Source organism: Barbatula barbatula (assembly GCF_947034865.1).
Source record: "Barbatula barbatula genome assembly, chromosome: 5".
Lineage (NCBI taxonomy): Eukaryota > Metazoa > Chordata > Actinopteri > Cypriniformes > Nemacheilidae > Barbatula > Barbatula barbatula.
In genome coordinates this window covers 4,583,646-4,609,469 of record NC_136769.1, presented here as the reverse complement: position 1 = coordinate 4,609,469, position 25,824 = coordinate 4,583,646, and the positions used below count along the sequence as shown (strand labels likewise).

General features: G+C 42.9%; 2 protein-coding genes across 4 annotated transcripts in view; one reads left to right on the top strand and one right to left on the bottom strand.

Moving 5' to 3' along the window:
• The window catches only part of crebbpb (CREB binding lysine acetyltransferase b), a 40,235-nt gene extending 23,621 nt beyond the window's left edge, over positions 1-16,614 (top strand). The window contains exons 4-31 of one of the 3 annotated variants that reach the window (XM_079457270.1): positions 14-257; positions 688-801; positions 4,353-4,583; positions 4,909-4,999; positions 5,146-5,283; positions 5,370-5,487; positions 5,584-5,752; positions 5,836-5,898; positions 7,371-7,495; positions 7,596-7,772; positions 7,908-8,219; positions 8,325-8,489; positions 8,618-8,792; positions 8,900-9,018; positions 9,115-9,354; positions 9,583-9,671; positions 10,348-10,428; positions 10,604-10,660; positions 10,770-10,847; positions 10,932-10,999; positions 11,088-11,238; positions 11,331-11,477; positions 11,567-11,680; positions 12,237-12,402; positions 12,533-12,700; positions 12,784-12,945; positions 13,033-13,314; positions 13,467-16,614. In XM_079457270.1, coding sequence (XP_079313396.1) covers positions 14-257; positions 688-801; positions 4,353-4,583; positions 4,909-4,999; positions 5,146-5,283; positions 5,370-5,487; positions 5,584-5,752; positions 5,836-5,898; positions 7,371-7,495; positions 7,596-7,772; positions 7,908-8,219; positions 8,325-8,489; positions 8,618-8,792; positions 8,900-9,018; positions 9,115-9,354; positions 9,583-9,671; positions 10,348-10,428; positions 10,604-10,660; positions 10,770-10,847; positions 10,932-10,999; positions 11,088-11,238; positions 11,331-11,477; positions 11,567-11,680; positions 12,237-12,402; positions 12,533-12,700; positions 12,784-12,945; positions 13,033-13,314; positions 13,467-15,665 — 6,243 coding nt within the window. In that variant the 3' untranslated portion in view covers positions 15,666-16,614. Of the gene's footprint in view, positions 1-13; positions 258-687; positions 802-4,352; positions 4,584-4,908; positions 5,000-5,145; positions 5,284-5,369; positions 5,488-5,583; positions 5,753-5,835; positions 5,899-7,370; positions 7,496-7,595; positions 7,773-7,904; positions 8,220-8,324; positions 8,490-8,617; positions 8,793-8,899; positions 9,019-9,114; positions 9,355-9,582; positions 9,672-10,347; positions 10,429-10,603; positions 10,661-10,769; positions 10,848-10,931; positions 11,000-11,087; positions 11,239-11,330; positions 11,478-11,566; positions 11,681-12,236; positions 12,403-12,532; positions 12,701-12,783; positions 12,946-13,032; positions 13,315-13,466 lie in introns of all 3 variants that reach the window. The other 2 variants (XM_079457271.1, XM_079457269.1) reach the window with 2 other exon arrangements.
• Positions 16,615-18,564: 1,950 nt separating this feature from the next.
• trap1 (TNF receptor-associated protein 1) lies at positions 18,565-25,431 on the bottom strand. The gene is made up of 18 exons (XM_079457136.1): positions 25,235-25,431; positions 24,351-24,497; positions 24,114-24,196; positions 22,888-23,028; positions 22,520-22,591; positions 22,277-22,437; positions 22,059-22,168; positions 21,903-21,976; positions 21,677-21,832; positions 21,477-21,597; positions 21,308-21,377; positions 21,084-21,231; positions 20,823-21,008; positions 20,573-20,711; positions 20,391-20,476; positions 20,075-20,220; positions 19,765-19,837; positions 18,565-19,657 (listed from the first exon to the last, which is right to left on the bottom strand). Exons 1-18 carry the CDS (start codon positions 25,353-25,355, stop codon positions 19,556-19,558), a joined length of 2,136 nt encoding a protein of 711 aa, XP_079313262.1. The 5' UTR covers positions 25,356-25,431; the 3' UTR covers positions 18,565-19,555.
• Between the last annotated feature and the right edge of the window lie 393 nt (positions 25,432-25,824).

Sequence of the window (25,824 nt, the reverse complement as noted above, 5' to 3'; positions counted from 1 at the left end):
CTCTCTCCTCCAGTTGCAGCAGCAGGTGCCCTCCGTGGGCATGGTCCCGGGACAGGGGGTGTCGGCGGGTCCCACAGCCGACCCAGAGAAGCGCAAACTGATCCAGCAGCAGCTGGTCCTGCTGCTTCACGCCCACAAGTGCCAGCGGCGCGAGCAGACTAACGGCGAGGTGCGCGCCTGTGCATTGCCCCACTGCCGCACCATGAAGAACGTCCTCAACCACATGACCCACTGCCAGGCGGGCAAATCCTGCCAAGGTACTTGCATTAAAAACGCATTTAATGGATTGTTTCATTTGATGGGAATAACATACAACCATTTAATTTGATGGGAAAAACATGCAACCATTTCTACAAAATCTTTGTCTTTTGAGTGCTGTGATCTGAAAGCGTCGGAGTGTCTCACAGCTGCGTGTCTGTCTTTGTTGGTGGTCGTATTTTTAGTGATACCACTGATGGATATGAATGTTACAGTTGTTTAACTCTCACTGAGCTCTTAGGATTTCTGTAAACATCAGTCATGGCTCGGATGGTCTGGTCTCGTCTTAAGGCCCTTTTGTCATTCGGTTTGAGAAAGGCATCCGGCCACAAGAGAATGCTGAAAATTTGCGATGTTATTTGTCAGCAAGTTCAACTTTTACACATTTTTCCCACCGTCTAAGTTTATATTTTCTGTCTGTTTTTGCAGTGGCTCACTGCGCCTCGTCTAGACAGATAATCTCGCACTGGAAGAACTGCACCCGGCACGATTGCCCCGTCTGTCTGCCCCTCAAAAACGCCAGTGACAAGAGAAACCAGCAACGTAAGTCCCCATACGCTTACAATCATCAGTCTGTAAACACATCAGTTATGTTAATGCATGTCTTAATCCAGTGCTCATATTTACATTCGATATATATATATATATATATATATATATATATATATATATATATATATATATATATATATATATATAAATGTATATATCGAGGACGATGGTTAATACTCATGGAGCTGAAAGTTTATTAGTTTAATTCTTGCATTTATATGAACCATGACTATTAAATGTTATTTAACAACAACATTGCATTTACTTCACTTATGCCAGACACTCCACTAAAACAAAACGTTCTGTTCTTTGCTGACATTACTTGGGACAAGGGATGTTGGATAATGTTAGACATCTAACTTTTTAAACATCAGTGTAGCTCCACTTTGATATCCAACATTCTCGTAACACTTTACAAAAAGGTGCTATTAGTTAACATTAGTAAATACATTAGCTAACAATGAACGATTTAGATTTTTCTGCATTTATTAATCCTTGTTAATGTTAGTTCATGTCAATACAGTTATTCCAGGGCTGGAAAAGTACTCGCACATGTGCGACCTGCCAATTTTGATTGTTTTCTAGTTGTTATATCTCATGTGAAAAGACGAGTAGATCGCGAGGCCTATGTGTGTGAGAAGGGGAGAGTGGCTGGGTGACTGAATTTTCTCGCTGTTGTCACGTCGATCACAGCTCGGCTCATCATTAACAAGTTTACAGACATACGTGAGCGCATTACTACGGTTTGCTGTGACCGATTTCAGCCTGAACACGAACGATTTGTTATTAGAGACGTTTAAAACGAAACTATCCACAGGGGAGTTCAGACTAAGCCTTTTATCTGTTTTATTATTTGAGACTGATCTGAATCATTTCCAGTCCGTTCACAACGAGAACGAAAGATGAATTGTTAAGTTTGTGTGAAGTTATCTTTACACTGTGTTGTGAACATGATAAAAAGTGTCCTTAATACACAATAAAATCATCATAAGAACATATTAAGACGAGCCCTTTCGTTTTGCTTTAACGCTATATAAAATTTATACTTTTCTTACAAAATGACATGCACGTTTTCTATTGGTTCAAATGAATTCAGAACTAATTTGATCTGCTGTATTCAGAGTTTGAACAGTCTCTCTACTTCTTTTTAAATGATGAGCAGAACCAAACCACCGGCACCTTAAATGCATAGACATGTAGTATTTTTTAACTATTTTAACACATATTTACATGCGTAACACGTAAACGCATTTAAAACTGTTACACAGAATTCTGCAGATTTTTAGCACAGAATTAACAAATAAGTCTGCAGATTCTCGAGTAATGCCGTATGGCACTGAAGTGAAAAGAAAACTGCACAATGGAATTTCATGCGAGTTGAGACTATTTATTATCAAAGGGTATGTCAGTAAAACGGCTATTTAGGGGGAAATTGTCAATAATTGCATCGCGGGCTGATTTGAGGTCTGCCAGTAAATCTTCTGCTTGTGCCCCTTAAAATGTCAGTCAGGGGCTACAGTGCTCCTGGGAAATAAGAACTAACTGTAGACATGTTACTTCACGGTGCATTAACTTATGTTAACAGTGACAACATTTGATTTGAATAATGTATTAGTATATGCTGAAATGAACATGAATTGATATTAATAAATGATGTAGAAGTACTGTTCCTTGTTAGCTAATGCATATACTACGCTAGCTTTCCTGGAGCTCAGTGGTTGGAGCATGACCCCAGCAACGCCAAGGTCATAGGTCGGATCCCAGGGGATCGCACATACTTAGGAAACAAATGTTTTGTATAATGCAATTTAGGTCGCGTTGGATACCACGTCGGCTAAATGTAAATATACGAATATTGTTAAGTGTAACCGTAACACTAATTTCATAGAAAAAGTCCTACACCTTTTCTGATAACCAGTTTTTACTTTACATTCAGAAGTTAAATTAGATGGGAATTCACCACAACCTCTTTTCATTATGAACATTTTCATTTTAAATAGTGGAACTTCTCAATAGAGTTAATAAAACCAATTGTCCATTCCTTTAGAGCAAGATGGGATAAAAGGGCATACAAAACAACAAAGCACACATCAAACTAAATATAAAAAATCCAATAAAGGATAGACCCGGAAATGCACAATATATAGAGTGAATAAGAAAAACAATAAGCGTTATAAAATAATACATAACTCAATTCCAATAAAACTTTTTTTTTCTGTCTATAACCCTTTTCCCTCATTATTGTATTGCTACGTCTTGATGTTTTCAGATGAGTGCTGCCCCCTGTAGGTCACTCATGCAGCTCGGCTGCGCTCTCGCTGTGAAAGCATGAAAGAGCTGCAGATTCCTGCAGGCAGCAGGGCTTTAATCTGACACCACGGGGGAGGGGCTCCACCCGTCATTTATCATAGGGGGTGTGGCACGGAGAGGCCCTGCTCTCTGATTGGACGAGGGGTCGCTGACTGGTTTAAATCCCCCTGTAGTGGCAACAGAAGCACGTTCTCTCTGTGTCTCATGCAGTGCTGCTCTCTGCCGCCGCATGGAGCGATCGATGTTACACTTCAGTCACCTGTGTCGGCATTTCAACAGAAATTATTGCAAATTCTGTTTTGTCCTTCATAATAGGAAATAGTTCAATTTAAATTTTTATTAGCATAATCAAATAAAATTTTAAATTATTTTTTATTAATATAAATATGCTTGTATATGAATCATCCTAAATTAAGGCAGAATATTTATTAAATCCATAAAAACAGTCAATGTTTAAAAAAAGGTTGGTGTGATGCCGTGATGATCTAATTTTAATTTATTTATTTTTACTGTTAATGGCATGCACATTAAGTATGCAGTTTTTTATTAGTCTGTAACGGTTCACGGTTAAAAGCAATTTGGGATGTTAAAATCAAATGAAACGGCACATGTAACCTAGTTTACATTAGTTATGTTGCGTAATAATGGGTGTTAATACCAGATTGGAGCTATAAAATGGTTGTAAGAGGTTAATTTAAAAGATGCATGACATTGCACAATATCATTTCAGCATTTACGCTTTTATCGGAAGTGACTTACATTAGCATGATGCTATACATTTGTGTCCGAGTATGTGAAATCCCTGCGATCGAACCCATGACCTTGTGGCTTTAACCACCGATCTACAGAAAAGCATATAAATATCATTTCAGCATTTACGCTTTTATCGAATTTGACTAACATTAGCATGATTCTATACATTGTGTCCGAGTATGTGAAATCCCTGGGATCGAACCCATGAACTTGACGTTCTAACCACCGATCGACAGAAAAGCATTTAAATATAATTTCAGCATTTACGCTTTTATCGAATTTGACTAACATTAGCATGATTCTATACATTGTGTCCGAGTATGTGAAATCCCTGGGATCGAACCCATGAACTTGACGTTCTAACCACCGATCGACAGAAAAGCATTTAAATATAATTTCATGTCAAATGGACTTGTATCGTCTGTTTTACAATCGCATCTTTTCTAAATTTCGATTTGTATTCATTTTGTCTTTTGCAGCGATGTTGAGCTCTCCTAACAGCGCCTTGCAGGCTTCTCTGGGTCCCGTGGGCACCAGTCAGCCCGCCGCGCCGGCCATCAGCAGCGGCACACACATCGACCCCAGCTCCATGCAGAGGGCATACGCAGCGCTGGGCCTGCCGTACGGGAACCAGCCTGCTGCGCAGACGCAAGTGGGAGGACAGCAGACGACGCAGCAGCAGCAACAACTGCGCACCATGGCGGCATTAGGTATTTCTTAAAGAAAACTATGAGCCATGCTATCTTCCTTGTTCATTATTAACTTCATATCTCCATCATATTAAGCCATTTTAATAAACAAGTGCATCAGATTATTTGTGACAGCATTTGACATGTTAAATTGTTTTATATCTTTAATTGAACACAATAAACCGTAGTTGAATGAAGACGATGCGGATGATATGAAGGCACTTGTTATTACTTCTTACAATCTGTATAGTAAATTTCATTGCATAAAAACATCAAGTTGGATTGTGCTCCTCACTCGTGTGGTGTCCGTGTGTAATCCCTGTCTGGTTTCCCATGACACCTTCAGGCACTAACCAGATGAACATGGGCGGAAACGGTCTGGCCGATCAGACGAACCTTCACACTGATTCCTCTCTCCCTTCATCCCTCAACAGCAAGTGAGTCTCTTCACCTTTCACCCTTCACCTTTAACCCCAACCATTCACTCATAGAAAACCGTGCCCACGGACTATTGCAGCGGTATCTGTAAGAGGTTTTGATGTCAGAATTGGCTGATAATTAATATCTGATCCCGCCCCCACAGTCCGATGATGCCGGATGGGTCGAACATGGGCGGCGGGGGGAACCTCCCCACCGCTGCGCCGCTCTCCATGCCTGGCATGAAGAAGCCCTGGCACGAGCACGTCACTCAGGACTTGAGGAATCACCTAGTGCACAAGCTGTGAGTGAGACAGCAAAATGTCTTTCTTTATAAAACGTGTTGCCTTTCTTAAGAACAGTTCTCACACTCTTCTAAACACCACACAGAGTTCAAGCCATATTCCCCACACCAGACCCTGCAGCACTGAAGGACAGACGAATGGATAACCTGGTCGCTTACGCCCGTAAGGTCGAAGGGGATATGTATGAGTCTGCCAACAGCAGGGTAAAAGACCCAATCTGCTTCAAATGTCCTTTATGGCAGTGATTCGAGGGTTGGAAAGAGACACCAGGTGACACGTGTTTTTGTCTTTTTATTCAGGATGAGTATTACCACTTTCTGGCTGAGAAGATTTACAAGATCCAAAAAGAGCTGGAGGAGAAGAGGAAGTCCAGGCTGTCGAAGCCAACCATGGGCGCTCAGGGTCCACAGCAGCCTGGCCTTCCACAGCCAAACGCTATGGGACCCGCACAAGCCATCCGGCCACCGAGTGAGTGTTTTTTCATGCTGTGGATGTTCGTGTTTGGGTGACTAGAGTGTTGGATTAAAATCACGAATGTCACTTTTGTTTAGATGGACCCGGCCCTATGTCTAATGTGCCAAATCATTTGATGTCCCGCATGCAAGTCCCTCAAGGTAATGTGTCTTTATTTGGTATTTAGCTCAGTTCTGCATCACTTGAAAGACAATATCGTCCATTTTGATTCAGGGTTTCCGCAGGGTCTTAAAAAATCTTAAATTCCCGAATCACATTTTTTACGCCTTAAGTCTTAAATTCACCGAAGTATTGTGCTCTAAGCCTTAAATCATTTTAAACAGGTCTCAATTTTCCTACGGCCATGTAACGCTACCTCTAATGCTCATTACAATGCTTCCGTTTGATTCTGTGGTGTTGTAGTTCTTTTTTACAAACAGGTGCATTTCAATGAGCATTAGCTGCATTACGACATCAAATGAGACCAACATGCAACGTAGATTGCAGCCAATCAGCTTCGTGTTATTAGCGTGAGTTTCTTTCACATTGTACAACAGACATGAAACAGATTTAGTTTAGTAGTGGTTAAGTGGATCATAGTTGATCCGTGATTCGTACGGACCGCGTCTCGCATCAGATTAATGAACGACGTAAGACCATTATAAGTGTGCGCTCTGTCGGTGAGTGTTTATTGCCGCAATTTGATCACGTGTGCCGCATAATAATACTATCAAAACGTCATTGCGGTAGTTTTGATGCGCTGATCGATAATACAGTAACGCATTTGAAAAGAAACATCCGCAGCTTTAGATGTGTGCGTTACTGTGTACAACAAGTTGAAGCTACCTTAAAAGAAACCTTAAAGCTTTCAATCTGATCTCTCAAGATTCGTCCTTCATTATAAGATGTTTACTCTCACTGCACATTTGTGCCATACCCATTAGTAGTTATACATATTGTCTGTCTCTTTAGGATATAGCATACATGATGTAGCCCAGAAGATAATGTATTAGAAGTTACTCTGTATCATCATCTCTGTATCATTCATCTGCTGCGATCTGTGCAACGTTCACTTCACATTCACTAGTTAAAACTGCCTATATTTAATACGGTATATATGGTAAGAGTTACACTTATAAGTAGTTATGAATCGCAAGTTATATTTTAGAAACATGGTTTATAAATCTAATGAAATTCTCCCCTCTTCATGTGAACGCGATTTATTTATGTGGTGTTGTTGGACGTAAAAGGGTTTGGAGAACCCCAATTTTTGCTGATCCGAAAAATCGAAGGATCTGAATCATGACTCAAATATCTGCGATATGATCTGAACCGTACGTTTTGTGTTCATGGCTTAAAAGAACTGCGTTTAAGGCTTGGCTAAAGCCAGTTGCTAACAATGTTTTTGAAGCCTACTGCTTCGTATGCAAGAAAGAAATTGGTCTGGGAATGTTGGGTGTGTGTTTTCTTTATGTTGTGAAACCTGCAGAAACCCTGTGATTACATGTTGACTTGTGCACGTTTTTATTTGTATAGATCTATTTTTTGAACATTTTGCTCTCCTTTCTCCTTTGCTTTTGTTGCGTGAATTTCTTTAAAGTTTGTCAATGTGCATTTCCATCACTCCCTGCAGGGATGGGGCAGTTCAACTCCGTGACGATGCAGAACGTACAGATGTCCCAGTCCCAAGTGGGAGCACCACGGGCACCGTCTCCAATGACCCACCCCTCTCAGATGGGCATGGGCAATGTCCCAGCGGTGAGTGTCATCTCAGTTTACCAATAGAGTCACATGAATCTATAATGAAGCTTTGTGGCCCTGTTTTCTGTCTATATACTTATCATCTTGTTTTTTGCAGATGGGTATGTCTCCCTCCAGGATGCAGCAAACGCAAGGCATGATGGGAGGTCACGCGAACAACATGGTTGGTCAGTCGCCCAGTCAAAACCAGTTCATGAACCAGACGTCATTCCCAGCCTCAGGCATGAATGTGAATGTAAACCAGGCACAGCAGTCGGGACAGGCTGCCGCACAGGTGAGGGGTTTGTCAGTGAGAGAAATGCTTGTTACTTTGAAATTTTTATGGATCGTCTCTGTGGGGTTACAGTACGTTCGAGTATGTGCGTGCTTTATCTGAGCCAGTATGCCCTCCGTCTCTCCTCTTCAGCAGAACGCTAACCTGACCCTGAATGCCGTGGGCTCCCATGGCCCGCAGTCCGCTATGTGCTCCACCCCTCCTCCGCCCTCAACCCCTGCAGCCGCCGCTAGCCACCAGTCGCTCCAGACCCAGCCCTCCACGCCGGCCTCCGCCGGAGGCCAATCCACGCCCACCCACATCCCCAGCGGTTTGCCCCGCCCTCCCTCTGTCCTAGGCTCCTCCCCTGCACCCTCCCACCCGCTCACGCCCCTGCAGTCCCAGCCTGAGCCCCCCATGCAGATGCAGCAGCCCAACTCTGTGCAAGCACAGCAGCCTAGCACTCCGGTGAGGATGGACAGCAAAACACAGCTTATGCTGACATCAGAAGACCTACAACACTTGTTGAGAATCGCTGTAATGTTTTTATGTCAATTCTCATTTTGTGTTCAGCTTTCTCAGATGGCCGCTAGTGTTGATAACAGAGTTCCCACACCCGCGTCTGTGGCCGAGAGTCACTCCCAGCAGGCTTTGCCTGACTACCCTGCTGCTGAACCCAAAACGGAGCATCAGGAGGACCAGCAGGACTTCGAGAAGCGACCTGACATCAAGGTGGAGGTGTGACCTCATTACGGACAAATCCATTTAAGCTCTGATGTTAATTATATAATGTACATTTAACAGTAATGTGTTAGGAAACATTTGATTATGTCCTTTTGTAAAATCGCCCTTTCATGTTTTGACAGAATGAAGATGTCAAACCTCCCCAAGTGAAGGAGGAGCAGGTGACTGTAGAACCTAAACAGGAACCGATGGATACCGAGGAGAAGAAACCAGAAATAAAGGCCGAGCCCAAAGAGGAGGAGGGCTCCAACAGCAGCACCACGCCCTCCGGTCAATCCAGCCAATCACGAAAGAAAAGTAATAACTTCTTCCTAATTAACAATTCAGTTGTGTGTGTGTGTGTGTGTGTGTGTGTGTGTGTGTGTAGCTTGATGGTTGTCTAACATCTTGCTGGTTCCTTACAGTTTTTAAACCAGAGGAGCTCAGACAGGCCTTGATGCCCACTTTAGAAGCGCTGTATCGGCAAGACCCCGAGTCTTTGCCGTTTCGCCAACCTGTGGATCCCACCCTACTGGGCATTCCGGTAAATTGAAATTCGTTCCATTTAGCTTATTATTCAGACATAATCTTTTCTAAGTTTTATGAGCGATTTAATCGTCGTGGGTTTGGTAATTCTTAGGACTACTTTGACATTGTGAAGAACCCCATTGACCTTTCCACCATTAAGAGGAAGCTGGACACCGGGCAGTACCAAGAGCCCTGGCAGTACGTGGACGACATCTGGCTCATGTTTAATAACGCCTGGCTATACAATCGCAAGACGTCTCGCGTCTATAAGTACTGCTCGAAGCTGGCTGAGGTCTTTGAGCAGGAGATCGACCCCGTCATGCAGGGTCTGGGGTATTGCTGTGGACGCAAGGTGAGGACTACAGAAGTTTGACTCGGCCCCTCTAAAGCAAGTCAGATAAACTCATTGGTCAATCTGGGTAAATGAGAGGTTGGTTGTCAGATAACCGGTTGACCATCTTGACCTTTATTTTTCATTGATCTGTTTTTTTTTTGAAGTACGAAACGGTGAATTGAAAAGATTCAGTGCTTGCATTGTTTGTTTGTTAACGTAATTTTCGGTTTATGTTGTCTTTCACAGTTCGAGTTCTCACCTCAGACACTTTGCTGCTATGGAAAACAGCTCTGCACCATATCGAGAGATGGCACATACTTCAGCTACCAAAACAGGTAACCGATAGCATGCTATATGATGAGAGATTGAGAAAGGAAGGTTGTAGTATGGGACCGTGATGCACAGATAAATCAGACTCGGATGTGGGCAACCTTTTGCCGACCTCATATTGTTTACACATCTCTTTAAAAGTTCAATGGGTTAAACATGATGAATTGAGATTGATCCGTTAATTTATTTACTTGTAATGTCTAGAATTCAGATTCTGTAGTATAACCCACATTTTGTGTTTGTCCAAAACCTGAAAACGAATTCAGGGTAACTTTATCATTTGGAAGACTCTGGCACATCACCTGCACAATTCAGTCTTCCTGTGTGACTTATCTGCATCTCGTCGCATTCTCATACTGTTCTTAAAGACGTTCAGTGCATTTCTATAGTGTTTTCAGGAAAACATCTGTAAGGGTAGAAGTATAATCATGGCGTGCACATCTCTAAATTATACTTTTTAGTGAATTAACTATAGTAGACGTAAAGTTGTAACCGTCCATTATATAACATGGCATCCATTCATCATTTGATATGATTGTTAACGTGTAACTGTGCCTTGGCATGTGACTTGTGCGCTGCCGCATTCTGCGTTCTTGTGTTGTGCTGATCTCTGTGCGCCGGTTTGCCTTTGCTCACGTGCGCTGACTCCAGTTCACCCAAATATGGCCTTGTCATCGACAGGTATCACTTTTGCGAGAAGTGCTTCAACGAGATCCAGGGCGACAGCGTCACTCTGGGAGAAGACCCGGCACAGCCGCAGACGTATGTATTTCCACTGGCTTCAAGAAAAGATTTGTTAGACTACAAACAGAACAATATAGATGTGTTAATAATGCCTTAACTTGGACAGCCCAGAGAAAAATACTGAAAACTTGGTCAAATGTACAAATCATATAAAATATAATAAGAGTATATAAATATCATGCTTTTTTTCCAGTATGATATCCAAGGAGCAGTTTGAGAAGAAGAAAAATGACATGTTGGATTCTGAACCGTACGTCGTTGATTTGTAATCGTTTGTCATTGCAATGTACATAAAAAAGAAATGCTGTTTGTATGTGTTGTGAAAAAAAGGATTCAATCTAAACTTCTCTGTCCTGCAGATTTGTTGAATGTAAAGACTGCGGCAGGAAAATGCATCAGATTTGCGTTCTGCATTATGACGTCATCTGGCCATCAGGGTAAGCGACTGATCTCTCCGTTGTCCTGCAGTCGATCAAATGATGTGACATGCTCCTCACAACTGCTGTTTTCCCCCATTACAGTTTCATTTGTGACAACTGTATGAAAAAGTCTGGAAAATCGCGGAAGGAGAACAAGTTTTCTGCCAAGCGTAAGCACCTCTGATGCTTGAGTTGTTCGTCGCACTTTTATTTGTCCGCCAAAGAGTTCACTAAACCTGTGTGTGCTTGTGTGATCAGGGTTGCAGACCACGCGGCTGGGCTCGTACATTGAAGACCGGGTGAATAAGTACTTGAAAAGGCAGAATCACCCTGAAGCCGGAGAGGTGTTTGTGCGGGTGGTGGCCAGCTCTGATAAGCACGTAGAGGTCAAACCTGGAATGAAATCGAGGTACCTTCACTTGCAGGAACACGAAGTAATGTTATATTAGAATGATGGAGACCTAGAGAAAATTGAATTGGTATCAAATCATTTCTCTGCAGGTTTGTTGACTCTGGGGAGATGCAAGAAAGCTTTCCCTACAGAACCAAAGCACTTTTTGCATTCGAAGAGATCGACGGGGTGGATGTGTGTTTCTTTGGCATGCATGTCCAGGAGTATGGATCCGAATGTGCTTTTCCCAACACCAGGTAGTGTTGTGCACAAATACTAATCTCTTGGGAAACAAAGAATAAATTATGTCTTGAAAAAGCTAAATATGCACATTGTCTCTTTCCAGGCGGGTATACATATCATATCTCGACAGTATTCACTTCTTCAAGCCTCGGGGGCTAAGAACTGCAGTTTACCACGAAATCCTCATCGGTTATCTAGAGTATGTCAGGAAACTTGGGTAGGTTTTGTACCACCTTGATCATGCTTAACCAATCACAAGTAAGCTCTACTTAACATTGCAAAGGGACGTTTTCCCTTTTTCCCACAACGGGAAAAAATCACTCTCGCGCACTTTCTCCGGATGTGTTCCATGACTCTGGAAAGATCTCCCCCTTGCCACAAGATCAGCGGATTATGTAGTTGTCTTTGTATAGTCTCCCATTAGTATAGTCTTCTACTTCTTTTCTACTTTCCTATCTGCGCCCCCGAAATTCTTAGCTTCATATACTGTGGTCGGCTAACTGAGACCAGTTTTACTGCATCTATGCATTGTTGTTCTTTTGTTGCACAAATTGCTTCTATTGTTTTCCCACTACTTTGTAGATCGCTTTGGATAAAAGTGTCTGCTAAATGTAAATGTTACACAAACAAGGCATGAGTTTAGGGCATGAATATGTGCTTTTCATAAAAATAGCAGACGAGTGGTGTTTGGGGCGAAATTATTTGTGCAATTCTGTAGTGCTTGTTAAGTCTTTTTTGATTATGGCACTGATGGATGAAATTTTCACCTACAGGTATGTGACTGGCCATATATGGGCCTGCCCACCAAGTGAAGGGGACGACTACATCTTCCACTGTCATCCTCCAGATCAGAAGATTCCCAAGCCCAAGAGACTCCAAGAGTGGTACCGAAAAATGCTGGACAAGGCCTTTGCAGAAAGAATTATTAATGACTACAAGGTATGTGTGCAATGTTCCACCATTTCTTTCTATTGTTGAATAAATAGCTTTTTGCTGTCATCAGATTTTCATTCCTACGTTAGACTTCCCATCATATCACTCAAGAAATTCCTGACTGTGTGTTTTACAGGACATATTCAAGCAGGCCACAGAGGACCGCTTGACAAGTGCCTACGAACTGCCCTACTTTGAGGGAGATTTTTGGCCTAATGTTCTAGAGGAGAGCATCAAGGAGCTGGAACAAGAAGAGGAGGAGAGGAAAAAGGAGGAGAACACAGCCTCCACTGAGACGACAGAGGTTAGTCCGAAAGACAAACTCTGTACATGAAATTGATGTAGTAGTTTATAGGCATTTATTTGTAATGTCGTCCAATTCCACAGGGAACTCAAGCCGACAGCAAGAACGGCAAAAAGAAGAACAATAAAAAGACCAACAAGAACAAGAGCAGCATGAGCCGCGCCAACAAAAAGAAGCCTGGGATGCCGAATGTAGCTAATGATTTGTCCCAGAAGCTTTATGCAACGATGGAGAAGCACAAAGAGGTTGGGCTTTTCTCATTGAGTTTGTGGAGAGAATACCATTTCTTCTGCTGTGCTTAAAATATATATTTTTTACTTGATCAAATCCAGGTCTTCTTTGTGATCCACCTGCATGCCGGTCCAGCGGTCAACACCCTGCCTCCGATTATGGATCCTGACCCGCTTCTGACCTGCGATCTGATGGATGGCCGTGACGCCTTCCTGACGCTGGCCAGGGACAAGCACTGGGAGTTCAGTTCCTTGCGTCGCTGCAAATGGAGCACTATGTGCATGCTGGTGGAGCTTCACAACCAGGGCCAGGACCGTTTCGTGTATACCTGCAATGAGTGCAAGCACCACGTAGAGACACGTTGGCATTGTACTGTTTGCGAGGTCAGTGTTGTTTTTATGACTTTGACAAAACTGTTTGGTTACTGTTCCTCCTAACCCTATTTTATACGATAAAAGATAGATTGTGAAATAAAACCAATGATTCTTGTCTTCATTCTTTACTATGGTTATTTAAAAAAAAATCTTTTTTACAGGACTTTGATCTATGCATCAACTGCTACAACATAAAGGGTCATGAGCACCAAATGGTCAAGTGGGGTTTGGGCCTGGACGACGACAGCAACAACCAGAGCAGCGAAGCCAACAAGAGCCCGCAGGAAAGTCGTCGACTCAGCATCCAACGCTGCATTCAGTCGCTGGTGCACGCCTGTCAATGCCGCAACGCCAACTGCTCTCTGCCGTCATGCCAGAAGATGAAGCGGGTGGTGCAGCACACCAAGGGTTGCAAGCGCAAGACAAATGGTGGTTGCCCAGTCTGCAAGCAGCTCATCGCTTTGTGCTGCTACCATGCCAAGCACTGCCAGGAGAACAAATGCCCGGTGCCCTTCTGTCTCAATATCAAGCACAAGCTGCGACAGCAGCAGATTCAGCAGCGCTTGCAGCAGGCGCAGATGATGCGGCGGCGCATGGCGCTCATGCAGGGCAGAGGAATGCCTCAGAGTCTGCCCTCCCCAACTACCTCAGGAGGTCCGGGGACACCCAACTCTCAGCAGGTGCAGCAGCCTAACACCCCTCAGGCCCCGCCGACATTAGCCAACCAGCCCCAGCAGCCGCATCAGAATGTGGCCGGAATGGTGAAGGGCTTTCCCAGCCAATCTCCTACGCCTGGGTCCCAGGGAAAAGGACCACAGTCCTCGCCTTTGCCCCAGCAGCAGTCTCCTCTGCCCATGCCTCCCCAACAACAGCCGCAGCCCTCTCCACAGCAACATGTTGCAATGAAGGTTGCCAAACAAATGATGACCAAAAACAAGCAGCTCCAACAACAGCAGCAGCCAGACCACAGAATGAATATGAACGGCATGCCGATGAACCAAGCCCGCATGATGAATCCATTGCAGATGATGGGTCCCCGTGGTCCTCAAATGGTTCAGAACATGCAGCCCGGACAATGGGCACAGGGTATGCAAGGAGCCATGCAGAATCCGCAGGCACCTCCGCCGCAGCAACTTCCCCCTCAGCAGATAGCCATGGCCCCGCAGCCTCAGGTAATGCAGACGCCACCACAAGCCCACCTGATGCAGCGCCCTATGATGCAGCAGCAGCCACGGCAGATGCAAGGCGTCATGCCTCCCCAGCAAGCGCCACCACAGGCCCCTCAGCAGCATGGCATGCAGCAAAGAGGAGTGGCCAGCAGTATCGCCCCGGGAGCATTGCAAGACCTGCTGCGCACCTTGAAATCGCCAAGTTCCCCTCAGCAGCAGCAACAAGTTCTTAATATCCTCAAGTCCAATCCCCATCTAATGGCTGCATTCATCAAACAGCGGACGGCAAAGTATCAGTCCAGCCAACCACAGCAGGTGCAACAGCAGCAGAATCCTCAGGCCATGCTTGCAGCTCAGCCAGGAATGCAGAACATGACAGCCATGCAGACCGGTGCAGTCCAGAGACCTGGCATGGCCCCTCAGCAGCCTCAACAGGCCTCTACGCAGGCCATGGCAGCCCTCGGCCCACAGGGACAAATGATGAACGCAGCACACAATGGAAACCAGCAGCAGATGTTCCGTCGCCAGCTCATGCGTCAGATGCAACAGCAGCAGCAGCAGCAACAACCAGGAACCATGCAGCCTGGACAAAGATTCCCGCAACCCCAAGGCCCGGCTAGTTACTCACAAATCCGAATGCAACAGCAGATGGCCATGCAGGGAGGTGCCGGGCCCATGGGTCAGATGACACCCATGGCTCAAATGGGCCAGCCTGGTATGAGCATGGACGCCCAGCAAAGTATGCTACAGCAGCGCCTGCTGCAGCAGCAGCAACAGCAGCAGATGCTGAAGCAACAGATGGGTTCCCCAGCACAGGCCTCTTCCATGAGCCCACAACCCCACATGCTTGCAGGACAGCAGCAGGCCATGGGCAACACCCTGGGCAACCAGGTGAGGTCTCCCGCCCCCGTGCAATCGCCCCGTCCCCCCTCCCAACAACCACCACATTCCAGCCCGTCCCCACGCATGCAGCCTCAGCCCTCGCCGCAGCACGCTGCCCTGCACTCCTCTCACCCGAACCTCGTGGGACCCATGCCGGGACCCATGGACCAGGCTCACTTGTGCACACCTGAGCAGAGTGCAATGCTTCCTCAGCTGAACACCCCAAACCGTGGAGGACTAACTAACGACTTGAGTATGGTCGGGGACACCACGGGAGATACGTTAGAGAAGTTTGTCGAGGGATTGTAGCATTAAGAGACGTTCTGAAGGACAACGGTGCACGTTGTACTGAATTTTGTTTCGTCAGAATACAACAAAGTAACAAACTTTAAAAGGTTTACACAACCAGTGGACTGCTTTTTCCTCTGTTGGAGGGATTCAATTTACTGTTTCAAGAGCAGAATCACAAAGGAGGTTTTTGAGAAGGGTTGGTCTGACCGGCTGTAATTCAGTCCCGGTCCATGTGTTACGTTTTTAATTTGTTTTGTTTTTTGTTCTCGGGCAGGGGTGTTATGGACTTTTTAATGAAATTTCTCAAGGCAAAATATTTGATTTTATTATTGAAGACTTTCGTTTTGGATGTTTGCAAGCTGAAATGCATTTTTCTTTCTGTGTGTGTGTGCCGTTTAGGGACTGTAAGATATTTGGTGTGGAATTAGGATTAATCCTCATTCCCGTCTGTATTCACATTTACCAGGTTTGGAAAAGGACACGCGCAGCCTTTTTCTCTCCAGACTGTGGAGTTTGTACAGAGGACCTGTATTCATTTGTACAGAAAGGAGCCTTGGCTACTGCACACACACGAACACGAGCAAATGGTGAAAAGTTGCTCTTATTTTTCAAGGTGCCCAAATGCGTTAATTTATTGGCCTGAATTCAGTAGTTGTTGCTAAAGATGTAGGAAAAATCTTCCTCCGTTTTCTTGTTTGATCTCTGAAACATCAATGATGTCCCCCTCTGCTTCACTTATGAGGCCGGAGTTTCGTCTGACTGCTGATTTCTTCAGAGTTCTTCAGTCGACCTCTTTTTTTTCTCCATGAAACTTGAATTGAAGGTGAACGATTCTTTAATGTAAATCATGCAGCTCGATGACACTGTAAATAAAAGGAAAAAAGATTGAGATCGCTGTATAAACTGGTTAAGAACTTGTTTCGTACTTATATACCATATTGTTAAATAAACTGTGTGCAACAGACACAATCTCTCCTTGTTTTCACTACATGTGCATTAAAACATCATACAGCCGAGCAAAGATTTGTTCGGGTTACAGTTAACACAACAGAATATAACACCTGTTTTCCTTTTTGTGCAAAACTTTAAATCATTCTTTAAATAAGAAACTCTAAAGGAGTTTGAAGCATTACTGATATGCCCACAAGTTAAAAATGCACTTGTTTTTTTCGCTTCACTCTTGTGACTCAAATGACAGGATAGTTTTTGTGTATGTAGGAGTTTTATTGTATAGGGTGCATGATGTGGGGCAGGGTGCCATGCATGGTTAGATCCCATGCAAAATACTCTTAACATACCCGCGGGCCTAAGGTCAAATTTAGACCCTGTTTTGACCCTGGGATACATGTTTTGGTTTTGCCCAACTCTGGAAGTATACTGCCAACAAACAATGAGAGACGGTATTAGGGGTTCCAACAAAAACATGGGACACACACACGTTCTTATAATTAAGTAGTTGTTTCTCAGCTGTCCATGATTCTCTTGATCCAGTTTTCCTCTGCAAAGTCAAATGACCGTGACAAGTGACAGGAAGGCTAAAACATGTTTGAGACATCTCGCTTAAATATTGTGAGATTTTTTCACGCATTCACTCACTGACGTATTTTAAAGGTGACGGTTTAAAAGAATGATCGAGACGCAATCAGGTTTTAGGACTCGGATGTTGAAGTCTTTCGACTCCGTTCCTGAATTCCAAGTTTTTTATTTTGAGAGTCGATGTCCACTTGAGTTTGTCAGATAATGTAGGGGAGAGTGGGGTAAGATGAGCCCCTTTTCACTTCTGTGGTCCCCAAGATGAAAGAAAATGAAGCATAATTGAAATGAAAGCATTTAATCATCAGGATCAATACAAATTATAAGAACACATCTATTTCGAAATTTGTCTTGTATAAAAAGTGGTCGCGTGGCTCCGTTTGCCCCATTATGGGGTGAGTTGAACCATACGGAGACATGCTGAGCATGCAACTGTATTTGACCATGTTTTTAAAGATTTACCTTCAAAAAATGTAATTCAATCATTATTTCCCCGTACAAATACTAATAGATATTTATGAAAGCTAACTTAAACAAAAAAATACCAAATCAAACTTTACGTTTCTATATATTTTTAAATTTGCAATATCTTCCGTTTCTGAAATAACTGGTCTTGTGAAACACCAATTTCTGTTCTCACTATGTCTGTTTTTGTAGATTCTTGGCATTATACAGTGCTTTTTAATGCCAAACATGTAAGCCCATTTGTGACTTAGGTTTCATAGAAATTATACAGGTTGAAAAATAAGAAATTGAAGTTAACTGGCTCAGTTTGCCCCACAGCTGATGTGCAAAAATATTACGTTAAAAGCTGTTTTTGACTTGTCAAAGTCCAATTCTCCCGTGTGCTTCACATTCTGGGCAAAGAAACGTGCGGTCAAAAGACAATAAAAGTGTTCAGTAGCAGAGATACATAGTTGGTGGATCAACTTACCCCACTCTCCCCTACCCAATGTGCCACTGATTCTTAAAATCTTCCCTTTGAATAAAATGTTTTGGCTTTAAAAATGTGTATTTTATATGAATTGTTTTGTGTTAGGGGGAATAAACACCAGAATATTTTATTAAAGCGGATTTTTAACCTCATTTGAATGTAAAATCAGTGTAATGTAGAGTAAACGAAAGTATCGCAGTATGCGTTTATCACTGCGCCCCCTTCCGTCTGAATCCCGAAACTACAAGCACTCATTTTGTGCCTTATTCAACCACTCACTCACTACTTTTGAATTTTATGCATTTCACAAGCTTGAGAATAAGATATTTATTAAATATAGATTTTCTATCAGTTCATGAAAACTTGATTATTTATAAGACCATTTCTTAATGATGATTGGTATTAGTGGATTTACAAGCCTCGTAACCAAACACACGTACAAGACTAATAAACGACTTTTGAAAGTGTTTAATGTCCTACTTGCTAGTCTACATTACTTCAAATGGCATTTCTAAAATGATTATTATGGATATACATGGTTACACATTTTACAGCATCTACAAACAAGTTCACTTTATATGTGTATATATACATTTTAAGGCTAAACGCAGATGATCAATAACCCTAACAGGAGTTTTGTCAAAGACATCTTTGGGTTAGATCGATGTCATAAGGGGCAGTTTCCCAGACAGGGCTTAAACCTAGTCCCAGACTAACTGAAATGTTAGAAGTGTCTTGATCGAAAACAACTTGCACTGACTGATCTTAAAATATATCAATGTGATTGTGTTGTCTCGAGATCGAGTTTTTGTAATGTACGTTTTAAAAACAACTTTGAATCCTGATTGAAATAATCCCTGTCCGGGAAACCGCCCTTGGAGTTTTTAGTTTGCCCTCTTCATCTTTTCTAGCACTGAAGTGCACACTAGTAACAGGGAATCACATACTATTGATTCACATCCAAATATATGACATTTGTTTTGTCTTCACAAAAAAACACATTCTATTAAATGTATTATAAAAATGCTCTGAATGTCCTCTGAATAAAAAACAAACAGTCAAAGAGGCTAAGAAAACATTTTAGACCTTTAATGTATTTTTGATCTAATAACTCTTTAAATGAAATACAGTATCATTAATATATGTGTTGAAAAAATCAGACAAGGTATGGACAAAACATGTGAATGATGGACGGTTATCTTCATCTCACAAAGTTCAATTTTCAGCAGTCTTCTCCATCCAGCTTCATTACATTGACTACAGACAGATAAATGGCAAAGGGTCTCTTTACAGTAAGTAAACTGTGACTCCCACAGATGTCAAAGATTCTCAAGTCTTTATATACTGTAAATGACTTTATCTTGAGTTTAGGGCGTGAGGTGGTGAGGGAGAGCCCTGTACAGCTCCAATGAGTCCAGCGGGGTGAGATACAGCGTGGGCTTCAGTGTTTATCCAGAGCTTGTGTGAGCAGTTTATTCAGACGAGAAATCATCGGACGGGGGTCTTCATTCAGTCCAGCTGCGATCATGGCGTTGTCATAAATCTTGTATAAAAAACAATGTATTTAACACAATGAAACTGCACATTTCACACCACGATTATGAATGGAAATAATACATGAAATAAAGTGAAAGTCATGCGTTTTTTTACCTGGTCGAGAAGCATCTGAGCGAGTTCATAGTTTGAGTCTTTCAAAGCGTGAAGTTTCTTGATGAGGTCGTGTCTGTAAATGATTGATGTTTTGTTAATGCCAATACAGTTGTTCGTGTCACATATGCAATGCATTGTGCATGAATCAATGTAAACAAATACCACATTTGATTTAAAAAAGTTTTTGTAAATGTTAATAATGCTAGCGAATGCTTTAAGCTTTTTGGAAAGTGTTACCCAAGAAACATTGTAGTAAGGGTACAGCGTTTTTGTAATGTATTGAATCTCTTTAGGTTATGCGAGCGTATACCCAGTGTTGATCTCCAGCGTGGGCTGCAGGATCTGCGCTCTCTCCTCTGAACTGCGGGCGAGCTGCTGCGTGCGCAGGAAGTGTCGTGCGGCTCCCATCTCCAGCACCGTGATCATGGCCGGGTGTGTGTCTAGACGCGGGGTCACCTACAGAAACAAAAGATAGCACACATTTGTTACCAAACAAGCATGAGTCAATGAAAACATCAGTTTCTCAAACAGCAGAAACGTTTATTCATGTAGTGGCCAATCTTCTCTCTCATTGAATGAACGCTGAGGTTTTCACTGATAAATGCAGCGTGTGTCAATGTGGTGACCTTGATGTTGGCGACTTTCTGTCCGAGTGAGTTTCTCATCCAGGCCATCAGATCTTCGGCCTGCTCTTCCGTCAGCCTCTCAGATGCTGCACGACATAATGACATCATCATCATCATCATCATCATGAGGGTCTGAACACACAGTGTCAGAATCAAGATTTTCAACTGTTCTGATATCTTACCAGCTTTGCCTTCTTGAAACTTCTCCTCTTTGTAATGATCTACCACGATGTCGGTCTCCACGGAGATGAGCTTCTTCCGGTCGAACTCTCGGAGGTGAAGCAGCGTCAGCTCATCAAACTGCTCGAAGCAGAACAGAACCTGCCGGAAGAAGTTTATAGTGGTTATATATTTTCTCATTTCTCCTGTTCAGTTTACACCCTTTAAAATGAAACAAAGAGTTGTGTTTATTAAACTCATGTGTGTTTTTACCTCCATGTCTTTTTGTTTCATGGCCTCGAAGTACGGCGAATGTTCGGCCAGGTGACGATTCGGAGCGCACAGGTAATAAATGTTCCTGCTTCCGGCCTTCATGCGAGAGCCGTACTCCATCAGACTGGTCTGCTGTCCGGCGGGAAGAGCGGACGACTCGAAGCGCAACAGCTTGCCGATGTCCTCCTGCCACATCACAACAGCAGCCATTTAAAAACCAAGAAAGACACATTATATAAGAGAAAAAGAAGAAGCACGTACCTTGACGCTCTGCTCGCCTGTTGTGACGATGCCCTCACGCATAAACAGGCTGTAGTCCTCGAAGAACCGGGCGTATTTCTCCGGATCCTTCTTGCTCTGGTCCAACAAGAAGCGAATGATCCGCTGCTGTAAAACATCTCTCAGTTTCCTAAAGTAAAATGAAATGTTACTCTCGCAGGCATGAAACGGAGGGTGTGAGGAGATGTTTCACGCAGGGTTTGTACCTGATCAGAGCACTTTCCTGAAGCAGCTCTCGGCTGAGGTTTAAAGGAATATCTTCACTGTCCACGACACCTGCCCAAACAAAATGACACATCATGATCCTTTATCGCGGTTGCATTACAAAAAATCGTAAGTGTTTAATAAGTATGTGTTAATGGATGTTCTGCTCACCTCGCAAGAAGCGAAGCCACTTGGGAAGAATATCTGCGGCTTTGGTTTGGATCAGAACCTTCCGGCTGTACAGAGCCACGCTGGATCCCATCTCACGACTCACGTCAAACATGGACGGCTTCTACTCTCACATGCAAACACCGTCAGACATGCTAAAAACACACACAGTTCATAGTGTCCATCTGTCCTCTCACACTCACCATCTCGGGCACGTAGAAGATGCTGCGGATGTTGAGCGGCGCGTCGGCGCGGTAGTGCAGCATGTAACGCGGTTTATCATGAGCTTGAGCCACGTACCGATAAAACTCCTCGTGCTGCCACTCGCTGATGTCTTTGGGCTCCATCATCCACAGCGCCTGTGAAGAGAGAGAGTGGTCAGGAAGATCCATGCTCGAGAGATGTCATTTATCGTTAGACTTCTCATACCTGAAGTGTGTTCAGCCGTCGTCCGTTCAGGAAGATCGGAAAGCTGACGAAGTTGCTGTACTTAGTCACAACCTCTGAAAATAAAAAACAGACATGAGTCATTTGAATCGCTTTCTTCTTCGAGCAAATATGTCTGAGCTTATGCGTGGGGCAAACCTTTGACACGGTCCTCGGACGAGAACTCCTTACAGTCGTCTTTAAGGTGGAGCACGATTTTAGTTCCCTGACGCACACCTGAAGCTTCTGCGATCTCAAATAATCCAGAACTGCAGACGCACAAAACCCAAATGAGTTAGATGTCCTACAAAATTTCAAGTTTGAACAAATCAGATCTGGTTTTTCATTTTCATTTCATGCTCTCTCACTCCGCTCACCCATCTGAGGACCACTTGTATCCGGGAGCGTCTGGTTCAGCAGATCGCGAGTAAACGTCCACCTTATCAGCCACCATGAAGGCGGAGTAGAAGCCCACACCAAACTGACCGATGATGGAACTGTTGGCCTCCGCTTGATTCTGAAGTTCTTCCAGAAACGCCTGAGAGATGCAAAAAACAAGAAATCATGTCCAGGTGCTTGAATCTCATTGGATGAATCAGTCACGGTTCAATGAGACGCACCTTTGATCCAGACCGAGCGATGGTGCCCAGATTAGAAACCAGATCTTCATTACTCATCCCAATACCCGTATCCTAGAAATATGAGAGAAAAAGACAAACAACGTTTTAGATATTCTGCGATAAAAAGTTATAAATATTCTCATAGATACACAATTATATGAACTGCCTAAATGACTTAAACAATGATTGGTTAAAGTCAGATTTGGTTTTTGAACACAACGTGGATTTTCTTAGTATATATATATAGCACAATCAAAACATTTGAAATTCAATTCATATGGAAAGTTTGATTAATGCATCATCTGGTATCCGAGACGGTTTCAAACACGCTGTGTTTTTGATCGAGGGGTTTCATTGGTGCAGGATACCTGGATAGTGAAGGTTCCTTTGGCTGCATCGGTCTGCAGGTGGATCTCCATCGGTGCTGCGTCACCGCCCGATGTCATCATCTTGTGCCGCAGTTTCTCCAGCGCATCACTGCCGTTAGAGATGAGCTCTCTGATGAACACCTAACAGGGCAAAAATCATCACGATTCAGGCGCTAACAGAACCGAGCTGAATGCCTTGTTCCTCTAATACAGGGGTGTCAAACTCATTTTAGGGTAAGGGCCGGATGGAGAGAAAAGTGACAATGTGCGGGCCGAATCACCTTTTTTAAACCATATTGCACCAAATTACAAATGAATTAGCAAAAAAACTAGAAAGACATACTGTTCTGTAAAAGGTGCATTTAATAAATCCTCAGAACGGTTCAATAACACTCTTATTCCTCTTTGAAAAAAATATTTTGTTTAGGTAAAGGCAATCAAAACCCTTTCCTTTGAATATGAATATTTTTTGTCAGATACTTTTTAAACTAGTAATGACAAAAATGCAACAGACTCTATTTGTGTACAGACGGTCACATTAAATATGAACCATACAAGCTATACAATATAATTCACTAATAGGAAAAACTGCCTTAACATATTTAACAATTAGTACAGTAGTACAACTTCACTTTGGATATGAACATTAAATATATACTAGAAATTTCCTTTAACAACAAAAGATCTAGATCGCATCTGCATTATGATTTTAATTCCTGACATCTCTTTTCGAAGTTGTCCAGTGTATTTATCATATTTCTCTGCGTGTGTGCCGTTTAATATTGTACTCGTTTTGCACAGCCACGGCTTGTGAGCAGATTAAACATACCGGCCTACCGTTGAACTCACAGAAGAAATACGTCTTCTTCCGTCAGTTTTCTTTATTTGGACATTTTAAAATCACTGGTCCTTGCCGCACAACTTAGCCGACTTTGTTTTCGAAATGTAGGCGGCGCTTTAGAATGCGCATGCTTGTTAGGGGTTCCGGCAGAAGCCCAATTAAATGATCAATGATAAAATAAAAAATGTAATAAAACAAAACATAATATGGCAGCGAAAACCTGATTGTATTAATAAACTTTAAATTAATTAAAATAATAATAAACTTTTATTTCATATTTGTATTATTTTTCAAATCTTCCCTCGGGCCGTATTGGACGCCTTATCGGGCCGGATACGGCCCGCGGGCCGTATGTTTGACACCCCTGCTCTAATATATTCTTTACCTCCTTCTCAGAATACAGTGACCTGGCCACAATATCCAGCAGTTTTTTCGTCTCCGCTTGGAACTCATGTTTGGAGAAGGATCCTGATAGAATAGATGCATTTTTAGACTTTAATATCTGCTTGTTTGTTCATCACAGTAACTACGTCATAAGTGAATCAGCAATAAGAGAATTCCTTCTTTGGGTGAACTATTCAAAACAACTTATAGTCGATAGACACAGTTGAATCGTTGATACCTTGAATGCTCTCCGTGTCACTGATGATGCTGTGGAGCTGCTCTTCTTCTACAGGTTCTGCTTGTTGAGTGCTGTATGTGCGCTGAAGCACACGGGCACCGGTAGAGCTCGAGCTCCAGATTCTGACAGGTCTGCCATTTGTGTCGGCTGTTTAAGAATAACAGAATTATTATCAGCACTGATGCTTTATACATCCTGTAGTGTGGTTTTGAGTTTGTGTTAGGTTGGCTGTGGATGCTCAACACTCTCTGCTTAAGAACGGAACTATAGTATGTATCCAAGATGGCACAATCCATCTGTCTTACGTCTACTTGACGTCTGCATTTACATCTGCAATATATCTGAAATATATACGTCTCGGAGACGTCTGGAATACGTCTGCTAAAGATCTAGAAACATCTGCTAAATCTTAGAAAGAGCAGCTTTACATCCAGTCTAAATCATAATCATTTACAGTTGTATTGTCGATGTTTATATGACGTCTGACAGCAGACATCTCATACAGAGCAAACTATGTATTACAGATGTAAATGCTGACGTCAAATAGACGTAAGCCAGATGTATGTGTGCTATCAGGGATGTAAACAACAGTTATTTACACCCACGTGAACAATACCTTCCTAGATACTAAATGACAGCATGGGGATCAATTCAACTTTGTTGATGTACACTACAATATTCTGTAGTATTAACCAAGTGTATACTATAGCGCCATGCCATGGGTAGAGTATACTACATTTTACGAAACTACATTCTAATACTAGTTTTATTCAACTTCGCATTAAACTACAATTCTACACAAATCCCGTGTGCAAATTAGTATGAATAACACACTATGGTGACTTTAAATTGAACTTCATCATTAAAATCATTCAAACATGTACCTCCGGCGAATGTCGCGGGCACTATTCTGTTTGTTATCCCTCTGGTGGATGATAACAGTCTGACATGAGCCCGCTGAGAAACACTTAAAGAGTATTTGAGTAAAGACACCGAGCGAATCATTGCTGCTTTGACCTATAGATGATGGAAACTGCGGCGTGACAGTCGTACCGTGAGCGAACGGACCTCGACGGCGCGGACCGATGACGTCAACGCGCGGCCAAATACTTGCCTGCGTGAGATGACTGGCAGACCAAAGTAAGCACCTGCTTATGTCAAGTTTACAGAGAATCGTTCTGTAAGTATGTAAGTTTAGATATACGTTTTTAGATATATGTAGTTTTTATACGTAGCGGTCAAAATGTGTGATGTCGAAGCTCACGGACGACATCTGCTGGTCGACGCGTGCAAACGCATCTAATGTCTAATCTGCTGTATTCGATGGTTTAAAACAGCTGTAATGTGTCCTCGTGCTAATAATAACACGCGTATTTTAGGTGTCGTTCAAATGTTTGTTGAATTTCAAAACCCCAGGAATGACAAAAAGACTGAGATCATGGCAGGACACTCATTTGTCCCCATTATATATTCA

Excerpts from the sequence above, each read along its gene's own strand:
- trap1 (XM_079457136.1), bottom strand. The coding sequence starts at position 25,355 with ATGATTCGCTCGGTGTCTTTACTCAAATACTCTTTAAGTGTTTCTCAG. Across the intron at positions 22,169-22,276 it reads TACAAGTGGTCCTCAGATGG|TTCTGGATTATTTGAGATCG; the intron begins GTGAGCGGAGTG and ends GTGCGTCTGCAG. Across the intron at positions 20,221-20,390 it reads AGAAAGTCGCCAACATCAAG|GTGACCCCGCGTCTAGACAC; the intron begins GTCACCACATTG and ends TTGTTTCTGTAG.